Source organism: Myotis brandtii, unplaced genomic scaffold (genome assembly GCF_000412655.1).
Source record: "Myotis brandtii unplaced genomic scaffold, ASM41265v1 scaffold530, whole genome shotgun sequence".
Taxonomy (NCBI): domain Eukaryota; kingdom Metazoa; phylum Chordata; class Mammalia; order Chiroptera; family Vespertilionidae; genus Myotis; species Myotis brandtii.
The window spans coordinates 282,696-296,221 of record NW_005369943.1 but is presented as its reverse complement, the minus strand read 5'-3'; the positions used below and the strand labels follow the sequence as shown (position 1 = coordinate 296,221).

Below are 13,526 nucleotides of genomic sequence, written 5' to 3'. Positions count from 1 at the left end.
GCAACACCCACCATGTTTCGCACCCTGCCATCTGCTGCTGACACCCGCCATGTTCCACGCACATCCCCTGGTGGTCAGCGAGCGACTGGTTGTTCGGTTGTTCCGCCGTTCAGTCTATTTGCATATTAGCCTTTTATTATATAGGAGGATTACTCAGTTTGACTGGTTTCGAACCCTAAGCCTAACCAACTACCAGTTGTGTACAACTTCAGACATGTTTTTTAACTTCTCTGTTTCTCAATCCTCATCTGTAAATCGGAGATTTAAAATCTTACTCCCTCAGAGCGTTGTTATGAGGATTCAAACATGTGCAAATACCTAGAGCAGAGCCTAGACAATAATAAGGGCTCAATAAATGTTAGCATATTTCCATTTTTATTATTTAACATAGGAAAGAAAGGAGATCTAAGTGAGCTACAGCAGTCAAACATTACAAAGAACACCGGGTATATGAATGTGCCTTGAAGGATGGACAGGGCTTTAGAGATGATAGGAAATAAAGGTACTATGCATAAGAATAAAGAGATCAAGAACTTCAGGGTTCAAATTGGGCATTTTAGACTATAAATTCAGTTGTATTAAGTAGGCCTATTTATATGCAGCCCAAATGCCAGACTGAGAAGTTAAGCAATAACTCAACAGATAACAGGAAGCCCTTATAATTCTTAAATAGGGTAGTAATGTATTGAATGTAGGATTTTATAACCCCTGCCTGGGCAAGGTGCCAGCTTGAGGATGAGGAATTAGCCTAAGGAGGAGATAAGCCACTGAGGAAGTTTAAAGACACCTTTGCTTGTTAAAATATCAAAGTATCACACTGAGAATTGGATGCCAACATACTAGAATCTTCCAGAATAGATAAAGGTACATATAAACAGAAATTCGTAGTACAAAAAGATCAAAAGAACCATCTGTAGACTACCTGGAAGTTAGCAACGTAGAGATATTTCAGGAGAATGTCCAAAATCATGAAAATTACATATGTAACAATACTTGTATTTATAAATTTTTCTCTCCAGAACATCCCTAAGTGTTCGTAGTTAAAGGATAAAGCATTTTTTTTTCCTAAAGGACATTTGCCCTCCGGCACCTTTTCTCAAAAAGAAAAATACTTTCAGAACTCATCTATAATTTCTTCCAGCTACCATTATACAACCTTATTAATTTTATTTTTATTTTTACCATCTCTAAATGTTAATAATCTCAAAAATCATTTTAGAAATACTGTGCTAATAATTAGCTTTTCAATGGAACCAAATCACAGCTAAATCCCTGATGGAATCAAAATGGCATTCAATTGTTAATTCATTAAAATAACCACTTCTTTTGATAAATTAAAATTTCCCCAAGACAATTATCATGAACAGTGACTACTGGTAAAACAAGGTAAAAATTCTTATTTAGTTCCAAACTCTTTTCACATATTTAAAAATTTACAGCAACACACTACAGGAAAATTCCTCCTTCATTTTTTTTAAGATTATGTGCTCATCCTGTACAATAAAAGCTTAATATGCAAACTGCCCCCTCAACCAGGAGTTCAACCGGGAGTTTGACCAGGGGGCGGGGCCAGCCAGCCAACCATCCTCGATCCCTCCCCTCAGCAGGCTCCACCCCCAGTGGGCCTCCCACCCCAATCGGGAGTGGGGCTGGCTGGCCAACTTCCCGCATCCCCTCCCCCCAGCTGATTGGGCCGGGCCGACCAGACCCCACCTGTGCATGAATTCATGCACTAGACCTCTAGTATATCCTATATAATACATAGGTGATATGCAAATTGACCCTCACACCCTTGCATCACAAGATGGCTGCCCCACGTCATCACTAGATGGCTGCCCCCACATTGTCACAAGATGGCCAGCAGGGGAGGGCAGACTCCATGTGGCATGGAGGAGGCCGGTCCCGGCGTCTCTGCCACCTTGCGCAGAGGAGGCAGGTCCCAGCAGAGGAGGCGGGTCATGGCAAGGGAGGGCAGTTGTGGGCGATTGTGCTGGCAGGGGAGCAGTTAAGTGTCAATCAGGCCGGCAGGGGAGCGGCTAGGGGGTGATCAGGCTGGCAGGCAGAAGCGGTTAGGGGCAATCGGTCAGGTGAGTGGTTAGGAGCCAGCAGTCCTGGATTGTGAGAGGGATGTCTGATTGTGAGGGATATCTGATGCCTGATCCCTGTAGGATCAGGCCTAAACCAGCAGTCGGATGTCCCCTGAGGGGTCCCAGATTGGATAGGGTGTAGGCTGAGCTGAGGGACACTCCCCCCCCAATGCACGAATTTTGTACACCAGGCCTGTAGTATATACATATACATAAATACACACACACACACACACACACACATACATCTCCATATACAAAAGCCTAAGCAACCATTATGACCAAACGACCAGAACAACTGGTCAACCAGTTGCTATGATGCACACTGACCACCAGGGGGCAGATGCTCAACGCAGGAGCTGCCCCCTGGTGGTCAGTGAGCTCCCACAGCCAACCTCCCACGGACCCTCCCCCCGGCTGGCCGGCCCCCATTGGCCCCTGGTGCTAAACCATTCGTAGAGACCTGCTTCTGGGTCGGGGTTTCATACATAGCAGAGCAGCTCCCTCACTGAGATCTATTCAAAATCAGCCCTCAACACAAGGGTTTGTCTCACTCCTGTCCTCTCCCTTCCCTGGGGGCCACCCATCCACCGCAGTGGCGGCGAGGGAAGGAGGAGGGTGGGAGGCGGGGAATCGTGCAGTGGCAGGGCGCCCACAGTATCCGTTCCTCCTGCACCCAGCCCGGCGACTGTTGCCTCCTCTCCCGACCCCACTGGGGCCCTCAGGCCCAGCTGGGTTGAGGAACCAGGTATGGGTGGTGGTGGACACGGCCCCTTACCCAGGGGGGCTGAGGGCCAGCTCCCTCCTTGGGGCTGGCGGCCAACCTCCCACGATCCCTCCCACGGTCCGCCCCCCTCCCCACCCCATGCACAAATTTGTGCACTGGGCCTCTAGTGTGTGTGTGTGTGTGTGTGTGTGTGTGTGTGTGTGTGTGTGTGTGTGTATTTATTCCAGAGAGGAAAGGCGAGAAATAGAAACATCAATAAGAGAGAATCATTGATCAGCTGCCTCCTGCATGTCCCCCATTGGGGATTGAGCGCACAACCCAGGCATGGTGCCCTTGACCAGAATTGAACCAGGGACCCTTCAGTCCACAGGCTGACGCTCTATCCACTGAGCCAAACGGCTAGGGCCTCCTTTATTTTTAAGCACATAATATACAAACATCCTGGTATTCTCACTCTTTTTGTCATCAAAGTTAACAACATATACCTCTGCTGCTTACACCCAGGTAAGATGAAGAAATATACTGTGCCACACTTTAGTACACACCTTCACAATGTGTGACTCACTATGCTACAGAACACTATACAAACCTTTGTGATTTCATTTAAGCTCCACTAACTAATAAAGGTTGACATGAAAACACAGTGAGGCTCCTAAGGGTGAATTTCACTGTCTCAGAACCATGCCTCACCATGGCCAGTCTCTTTGCCACATCATTGAGAGGGAGCTAGAGAAGAGTGGGATTCAAAGTTACACACAAATCAATTTATTAAATGTAATTTGCTAAATTTTTCATAAAGTCTACAACAGGGCAGTATGCCAAAAACTGTTCTACAAAAAAAAAACACAAAAAAGTCTTTCACCATGTTATTGAAAGTAATATATTAACAGAAAGAAAAAAATCCATTTTGAAATAGAAACAAATTATAGAGGTATTTATTAACCAAAGCTCTGGGTGAAAAAGTTCAAATAATAGCAACCCTATAAATTAATAAAATCATTTAAAAGCCATCACACTTCTATTTTGTGTATTCTCAGGCAAAATGGAAAACAATGAACCACTTAAAAACATAAGAGTCTTTGGTAGACTACCTGTAACTAAGACCTACAAAAAGGAGAAAGATGGAAATAGGCCCATCTGATTGGAAAAGATCAAAGTCTGTTGAAATGTGTGCTAGCACAGGTATGAGGAAACCAGCATTCTCATATTGTGGGTAGGAGTGTCTCTATAGAGATATTTGGCAATATCAATCAAAATTACAAATGCAAACAGCCCTTTAAGCAATTCCATTTCTAGGAATATATCTGACAGATATCTCATGTACATGCAAAATATATATATCTGCAAAAATGACACACATATATATAATTGCTCATCAATAAAAACTGGTTAAATAAATCATGATAAAGCCAAATACAATGTAGCTGTACAAAAAAAAAGATATATTTACTGATTTTGAGTTAGTGAAAAAAGCAAAATGCAAAAATGTAAGTATATTTTTGTTGAAAAGCTGGGTGGTGAGAATATATATGCATTTACATATATATATACAAATGATTTCTGGAAGTACACACAAGAAGCTGGTAACACTGGTTGCTTCCAGGAAGAGGAAGTGAATGGCAGGGCAATAGGAGACCTGTTCCTGTAAACCATATTGTATCTTTTGAATTTCAAACCATATGAATGTCTTACCTAAAGAAAAACAGAAATTAATCAAACTTTAAAAGGGAAAAGGGAGAAGGGTTAAGATTTCTTAAGTAATAAATCTGACCCAGCAAATAACTGTTCCTATTTTGACCTTTTTTAAATTGCCCCTTTCTCTTCTCCTTCTGTCTAACTTGTTCTTTTTCATTCCCTCCTGTCAACTGTCCCAGGTAATTTTAGTCTTCTCCATTCAGACCTATCAGGGACATTTGCTGCCACTGCTTAGCCCAGCTGGGAGTACTATTTGCCAACAAGGTTGATGAACTTTGTTCCAGTAATTCTACCACAAAATGGGCAACAACATCAGCTGTAAAAGAGATCTGAGTATTTACAGAAGGGTAGATAACTCCACTTATGCAACAGAAAGAAAAAAAATAAGCTGAGGGAAGAAGGGAAAGTGACTAAGATTTGAGAGACTTAGTTTTTTTAGATATATATATATATTATTGATTTCAGAGAGAAAGGGAGAGGGATAGAGAGATAGAAACATCAATGATGAGAGAGAATCTTTGATTGGCTGCCTCCTGCCCACCCCCTACTGGGGATCAAGCCCGCAACCCCGGCATGTGCTCTTGGCCAGAATCGAACCTGGGATCCTTTAGTCTGCAGGCCGACACTCTATCCACTGAGCCAAACCAGCTAGGGCTAAGTGATTTAGTTTTAACAATATTATAAAAAATTCTTCCAAACTAATTTTAAACGCTCATTCAATATTATCAAGTCCACTCATAAATATTACCTAAAAAAATCTTAATGAAAAGTGACTTTTCCACTCTGTAATTAAAATCTAAAATCTTAACTTACATTCCCAGAAGGGCTATAGAGTGGCTCTGCACCTAGAATACCTAAATCAAGGGTCATCATGGTCACCGCTCATTAGATGCTTAAACCAATGTTTTCTCTTTTCATTTCCATTATTATGTCACCTGTTTGCAAAGTATACACAGGGGATGGGCAAAAGTAGGTTTACAGTTATAATACAGATAATACAATAAATAATAATACAAGTTTAAACTGTTTCATGTACTCACAACTGTTTACCTACTTTTGCCAACCTCTATATATTAAATATGCTAGAGTTTTGTTTTGTCACTTTATGTTATATACTCATTATTTCTCATCTCTTCCTTGTCCAGAGCAATATTTGCCTCTGGATTAACTAACTCATATCAGATTTCTCCTCCATGCAGTTGTAACTGGGGGAAAAGGTCATGACTGATCCTGTAGAAATGGGAATCTGGGTAAGACCTACTATAAACATGATGTTCTGGACAGTCACCTCGTTAACTGTATATTCACACTGCAGCCTGACCAACAACCATTATTTTAAAAAGCTCTTTGCCTTGAAAGTTCTGAAAAAAAACTGATAAGAAAGTAAGTCCATAGGCTTCAGTATTCTCAGTTTTAGTAACTAAATATTATAGTAACTAAATAATATTCATAAGTAGATGAATAGGGTATATGAAACTCTCCTTTGCTAAAAACAAAAAGAACAACTGAAATAAATAAAATCTCCTTTGCTTAGGTCTAAAATGCTATTATTTTTTTATCTTAATTGTTAAAACTAATATATATGTCCCCTTTTTTAAAGTGCTATTCTTACTTCACCCATTCTCTACAATATTGTTTCCTTTAGCAGATTCAAAAGTCCTGCATGCTAGTAAAATTCCTCTCATTTTAACAAATAACTTTAAAAATGCTCAAAATTCATTAAACTCTATAAAAGTCCTTTTCCCTGAAACTATTAATTTACAATATAACATAGTGAGAAGATTTTTCATTTCTTTACAAATAACAGACCAGAAAAACATCTTCAGAATTATCTTGACATTCCAGACCCTTTTGATCAGAATGATAGAAAACTGCCACACAAAAGGTAATTAGTATTTTAAAAGCAGAGTGAGCACACTTGTGAAATATATATTGTGAAATTACACAAACTAAATTATTAACTTTCCAACTTGGCATAATGACAGACTAGTTGGGAGGGAATGTGAAGGAAAATACTCAACAGCTTAAAATTAACAATGGGCTCATTTATTCAAGGTAGGATGGTTCTCCCATTTCAGCTTCAGAGGACTGAAAATCTCTTTCTATCCTCCTCTAGGAGGGAAACTCTGCAGCTGGCCCGGCTGGAGAATCACTCAACTATATTCACAGCTTCACTCAGTCAAGGAAAAGCAAGAAAAGTCTTCTTCAATTTGCACTGAACCAACACAGAGAAATGTTGACTTTGAAGTGTTCAAATTTCATTCTTCAAGGACCAGTTCAATTCATTTCTCCTGTAGTAAACTGGCCCCCACAAATACAAAAGATCTATGCCCACAGAAAATGAGGAACACTTATCTGTATCTTTGCCATTTCATCTAACACTGTCTTGTGATAGGTCTTAGGACGCTGTCTAGTACTGTACGTATTTCTTTTCTCTCCAACCTTTGTATGCTCCATTACTTCAATGGCTTCTAGGAAGTATTCCTTTAACTGCTGGTTAAATGAATTCCCAGCAAAATATTTCAGGCTGTGTCTTTCTCTGTTCTATGTCACACTCCCAAACAGGAATCCATACTCCAGGAAACAGTAAATATCTCCTGCTGTTCAAATCCAACTAAAATCGAGTCGAAGCTGATAACAATTGATGCTCCCCTAACTCTTGAGAATCAGTTATTATTTGAGTATTAAAATGCCTGACCTCTCTGTACAGCAAAAGAAACCATCAACGAAGTGAAGAGAGCCCATTGCATGGGAGAACATATTTGCCAATGATACACCCAATAAGGGGTAAATTTCCAAAATATATAAAGAATTCATACAACTTAACAAAAGGAAGACAAACAATCCAATTAAAAAATGAGAAAAGAACCTGAACCAACACTTCTCCAAAGTGGACATACAAGAAGGAGGCCAAGAGACATGTGAAAAAATGCTCAAAGTCACGAATCATCCAAGAGATGCAAATTAAAACGACAATGGGGTATCACCTCACACCTGTCAGAATGGCTACCATCAACAAAACACAACAAGTGCTGGAGAGGATGTGGAGAAAAAGGAACCCTCATGCACTGCTGGTGGGAATGCAGCCACTGTGGAAAACAGTATGAAATTCCCTCAAAACATTAAAAATGGAACTTCCATTTGACCCAGTGATCCCACTTCTAGGAATATATCCTAAGAAAACAGAAACACCAATCAGAAAGGATATATGCACCCCTATGTTCATAGCAGCACAATTCACCATAGCTAAGATTTGGAAACAGCCTAAATGCCCATCACAGATGAGTGGATTTAAAAAATTGTGGTACATCTACACAATGGAATACTACGCTGCGGTAAAAAAGAAGGAACTCTTGCCATTTGCAACAGCATGGATGGAACTGGAGAGCATTATGCTAAGTGAAATTAGCCAGTCAGAGAAAGATAAATACCACATGATCTCACTCATTTGTGGAATATAGAGAACTACATAGACTGATGAACAGGAACAGATCCAAAGACAGAGAAACAGCGATCAGACTATCAATCCCCAGAGGGAAAGTAGGGGAGGGTGGGGGTAAGGGAAAGAGATCAAAATAAACTGATGAACAAAATAGATCCAGAGACACAGAACCATGAACAGACAGATGAATTTCAGAGGGGGAGGGAGAGATTACCCAGGAATATTATATGCATACTAGAGGCCCGGTGCACGAAATTCATGCACGGGGGGTAGGGGGGGGATGGAAGGTGCCCCTCAGCCCGGCCTGCCCCCTCTCACAGTCCGGGAGCCCTCAGGAGTGGGAGGCAACCCGGTGATCAGGGGAAGGTGACGCCCCCATCACACCTCTGCTGCTGCCACTGCCGGTAGCGCAAACCTCGGCCGGCCCTGGTTACCTGCGCCTTGGGTGGCTCTGGGTGGCTAGGGAGCTGAGGGGACTGGGGGACTCCAGAGGCAGGCGCCCCAGCGGGGCTGAGGGGACTGGGCGCCACCATCTTGTGGCTGTGGGTGCTGCCATCTTTGAGGGTGTGGCAATTAGCATATTCCCTTTATTGGCTGTGGGCACCACCATTTTGAGGGCATGGCAGTCAATTAGCATATTCCCTCCTTATTGGCTGTGGGCAACGCCATCTTTTGCGATGGCATGAGGGTCAATTAGCATATTCCCTCTTTATTAGATAGGATACCCATAGCCCAAGGACACAGACAATAGTGTGGCAAAGGCTTGTGAGATGTGGCTGCAGAGGGGCAGGTGTCCATGGGAGGGGAAAACAACACAGGGGACATCTGTAATGCTTTCAACAATAAAAATTTTTTAAATAATTAATAAAAATAAACAAAATGCATGACCTCATTCTTATCTACTAAAGAAACATTGTAGATGTTTTTATGAAAAAATGGGAGATCCTCAGAAAATCCAAATACTGGCATTTAAGTAAAATACTCTTACTTAAATAACTGCATGTTATTTTCATACATCAGAAAATAACATGCAGCAGAGTACTTCAAGTCTACGATACGGTATTAAAAAGATGTTATTCACAAAAATGTTATTCTTCTTGTAATTCCATCATGAGAAACATCAATTTTCCAAAATATGGTCTTGAATTGTAAAACAGGTCTCCTATTTCTTATAAAATATACTGGCAAAGACCAACAAACCCACACAGCTACAATAAAACCCATCCCCACATTCCACGGTTTCAAGGCAATTCCATAAATGCAGGGTCATAAAAAGAGCCTGCAAACTCCTGTAGCCAGCACTCCATTTTAAGAATAGGAAACTGAAGACAATGGCTCTCATGATGATGCAGTTAATGGCAATCTGAGACTCTCGTAAGAGTTTGCAGAAATTACCAATCTTATCTTAGAAATCAACATACTAAAAGGGAATGCATAATTCATATAATATAGGTGATGAACAAATTTGGGTGAAATATTAAAATTTTTACAGTTCATATGCTTTAAGATACAAGTCATGTTCAGCATATTCATATGCTGGTAACAACAAAATCTCAAGAAAACAGAATGTTCAAGTCCCAGCCAATGGCTTATTTATCTCAAATACATTCCATATCATAGAGTTCAAATGTTATAAGGGAACATAAATAGCCCTTTGTAGTTCAAAATAATAATACCTGACCCAAGGAAAAGCTGTATACTTTTGAACTCTAAAGATGCAGCTTCCAATCTAAGGACAAAATTGTGATTTTTTTTTTTCAGTTCCAACAGACTATAAGGTAAAAAATCATAACTGCTATGTTTCCTACAATTATTGGAGATTTGATGTTTCAAGTCTCTAAATCATTTTTTCTTTTTAATTTTATAATGATATTATGGTAATAGATAACTGAGAGAATACTATGTTCCAGAACTTGCTAAGAATTTCATACACACTATTAAAATAAAAAATCACTAAATTACATGTTTTAAGGCATGCGTTCAGGTTTTAATTGCTTCTTGATAACTATTAATCTGGTGACCACTAAAATATATTACATAAAGGCAGAATAAATATAACCAGAGAAGTAATTAAGATGAGGTGTAACATTAATAATATTACTACAATATAAATTAGTTCCTAGGCATACATCTTTATTAGGCACTGTTACTAGGCATGTTTGAACCGCACAAGGGGTTAAAAATAACTACAATGAAAAGCCAACAGCTTAGCAGCACAGTTGAGCCAACATTCCCTTCTCTCCTCCCGCTCCCTCCCCATCCTCTCCAATCCAGAATGAACTGCATGCCCCACTGCACAAGGCCCAAAAAGGTCACAGGAGATGGCAGAGACTTTTGTAAGAGAACAGAAATAACTCAGCAGCTTTGTTACCGTGCTTTCTCTGAATCAGTGTGTTCAAAATCCTTTAATTAGCACTCTGTCTACACAAGGAAAGCATTTCTTCTGTGCCTGGGGAGGGCACATATATATGTACACCGTGTTCTGTTTTATCAGCATCACAAATGGAGCTAGCGCCTCAAACTGTCTGCCAGGGAACTGAAGCACAGAAAACTTTTTAAAAGGCACAGTACCACATATTTACATACCTATTTGCATTTCCATTACCAAACAACAAAGTGATGATTAAGTTTGTTTCATTTAGGCTTCAATTATTTCTGGATTTTTTTTTCAGCACAAATGGAAGTATTGCTAACTAAAAAACAGATTTTTTTAGTCCATTATCATAAAATAGGATATTCCGTCTTAATATAATGTTAATAGTACATAAAAACACACAGTATTCAAATATTGTTCCTTTCCTCATAATAGATCTTCCTTCAGTAGGAGAAAAAAAATTGCCTCACTCAAACAGGAATAAATCAAAAGACCCATTTCCACACAGATACTGCCCATTTAAAATTTCATCCAACCACAGAGTCTTAAAACTTGCAGGCTGGATTACATGTATGTATTTCCTTGTAAAATCTGAAAAACTGAAATCAAGACAGAAATTAGTGATAAATCAATGATAAGTATTTAAAATTCCACAGCCAAGAAACAAGAAATGATAGCTATTTAAAAATCCACAGCCAAGAACACTTCATTAGTAAGCTGCGATTTGAAGTATTTTAATAGGTACATGTAAGTGTTACAAACTTATTTTTAATCTTTCAAAGTCAAGTTGAATATATATTGTAAGAAGCAGCATGTACATATATGTATACTTATATATGTAATTAAAGAAAATAATAACCTTCTAAATATCTGATTATAGAAACAATCTACTTAAGTTTAAGATAAAATTTATTATTAGGGAGAAGCATAACATAATTGCTTGAAAGCCATCTCTTCCACACATGTCTATTCGTCATATGAACTAATAGACAGTTCTGGACAATGGAAATAATACCACTATTTCAAGTGTAAATTAAACAACCTATCAAAATTATATACATATATATGCGCAAAACTACGCATATATGGTATCTGCTGCAGCACTGTTTGTGATAGCAATATTGGAAACAATATAAATACCCTTCCACAGGTGATGGTTAAATAAATGTTACTCCTCTACAAGAGAATTCTATACAGTTGTTTAAAACACACACAACAAAAAACCCTATTAATAGGGGGAAAATCCTATATTAATAGAGAAAGTTCTTCAAGGTAAACTGTTCAGAAAAAAAGCAAGGTATGGAATACGCTACCATATAAGTAAAAGGGGAGTAGATGTTCACATTTATTTGAATATACAAAAAAAAAAAACCTCTGGAAATTTATACAATTAATAGCAATAATTACCTACATGTGATGTAACTGAAATAGTACCTGCCACAGTCAAGCCCTAATAAATGAAAGCTATAATTACTCCCCTCATCATCATCATCAGGAAAACATATCCTTAAAATGTATATACAGAATTCATTCACACTGAGGTAAGCAGCCAAGTCTCAAATATTCATAGACTGACTATCTAGTTGGAGATCCAAGTCTTTCATTTCTTCTTCAAAGGTAAGTAGCTTTGGGCCATTTTACTGTTGGCCATCACCTTCACCAGAAAGTAAGCTGAGGAAATAACACCAAAAATAGTCATTTCATTAATGCTGATCAACAGTTTTTAATAAATAGCTTTGGAACTGAAAGGAACATGAAAAATTCCATTAATACAACCTTCTAATATTACATCTGAAGAAACTAAGATCCAGAAAATTCCCCAAATTAGTTACAATTCAAAGATCTGAAGTCTACCCCCTAGATAAATGCTTTGCATTTTATCTTTAAGGTGATGAAGGGAAACTGAAAATAAACAAAAATTGAAATCAATTATCCTTGTTAACTTCCCTCCCACTACATCCTTTATTTCAGGTAACTAAGTCTGTTGAGATCAAATCCCATACGCAATTGTAGTAAGTAGAGAACAGGTCATCCAGAGAATTAGTCCTGAGGTTTCCAGGATTAAGCATTGAATAAACATCTGTAATAAAATCTGTAAAGTTTGCTTACACTAGAGATTGTCAGAGGCATGTTGAAATCCTTGCCACCTTGCAGCCGGAAACCCCAAGGAGCTGGGCCAACCAAGGACACACTGTAGTTGCTCATGGTTTTAGTGGTTCAGAGTCCAATCCCAGAGTGTGAAACTGTGAAAAGAAAATCAGATAGTTAAAAAGATATTTACTTGAAGCCCTATTACATATTTAAATGTATTTAATATAAACCCAACTAAATTATGCTCAGTATTTTGTTTTGGGGGTTTGAGGGACTATAGAGCATAAGTCTATAGTAAGTTCTCATTTCAGTCTAAGAAAAGGAATATATGACCTAACATACAATTTCTAAACTCACGCCAATTTCCATAGTATAAAAATCCCACATTAGAATATATTTCTAGACACTTGATCAGTTTTACAACTTGCTACAATCTGTGGCTTCTTACATACAAACTTTAACTCCAAGTACTTTACAACACTGTTATATATAGAAGAAAGAACAAGATTTTATTTCATATTTAATTCAATATGATTTTCTCTTCCCTCTACCTCAAGCATTCTTTTGCCTGCACTTGGCAAAAGGTCTTCAATTTCACTTACTTAAATTCTAAATTACTCTAACATATGAAAAGGACTGCTAATTCATAGACTCTCATTCATGCTTACTAAATTCTTTAAAATTAGTGTTTTTTTCATGTACAAAACTATTCTCCCCAATCATAAACTATAACTTGGATTTCCTCTTATAGGAATGTGATAGATATATTCCTTGGAGTAACATTTACTTTTTCTTCAGACAGGCCATGATAGGCAACACTCTAGCACAGTGATATTTCAATCAGAACCTTTTTGTTTCTACACACACCTCATCAGGCAAAGTAGAGGGTGAGCATTTACCACATAGTGAGACTGACTAAATGTGGTAGGAGTATAATCTTAATGAATGAAAGGGAATAAGAGCTATAGAAAAGAAACAGAACTTCATTGCCTTCTTTTTTGTGTTTTGCTGTAAGTGCGCTTATAAGGACTCCCATGGTAGCAAATCTATACTAATAAAAGCCTAGGTGACCGTCAGGCCCTCACGTCATCACAAGATGGTGGCCCCCAT

At 38.7% G+C, this 13,526-nt stretch overlaps 1 protein-coding gene across 7 annotated transcripts in view; it reads right to left on the bottom strand.

The window, feature by feature from the left end:
- PDLIM5 (PDZ and LIM domain 5) overlaps positions 1 to 12,570 on the bottom strand; it is a 228,573-nt gene extending 216,003 nt beyond the window's left edge. For all 7 annotated transcript variants that reach the window (XM_014549008.1, XM_005877790.2, XM_005877784.2 and 4 more), the window contains exon 1: positions 12,435 to 12,570. In XM_014549008.1, coding sequence (XP_014404494.1) covers positions 12,435 to 12,530 — 96 coding nt within the window. In that variant the 5' untranslated portion in view covers positions 12,531 to 12,570. The remainder of the gene's footprint in view (positions 1 to 12,434) is intronic.
- Positions 12,571 to 13,526: the final 956 nt, after the last annotated feature.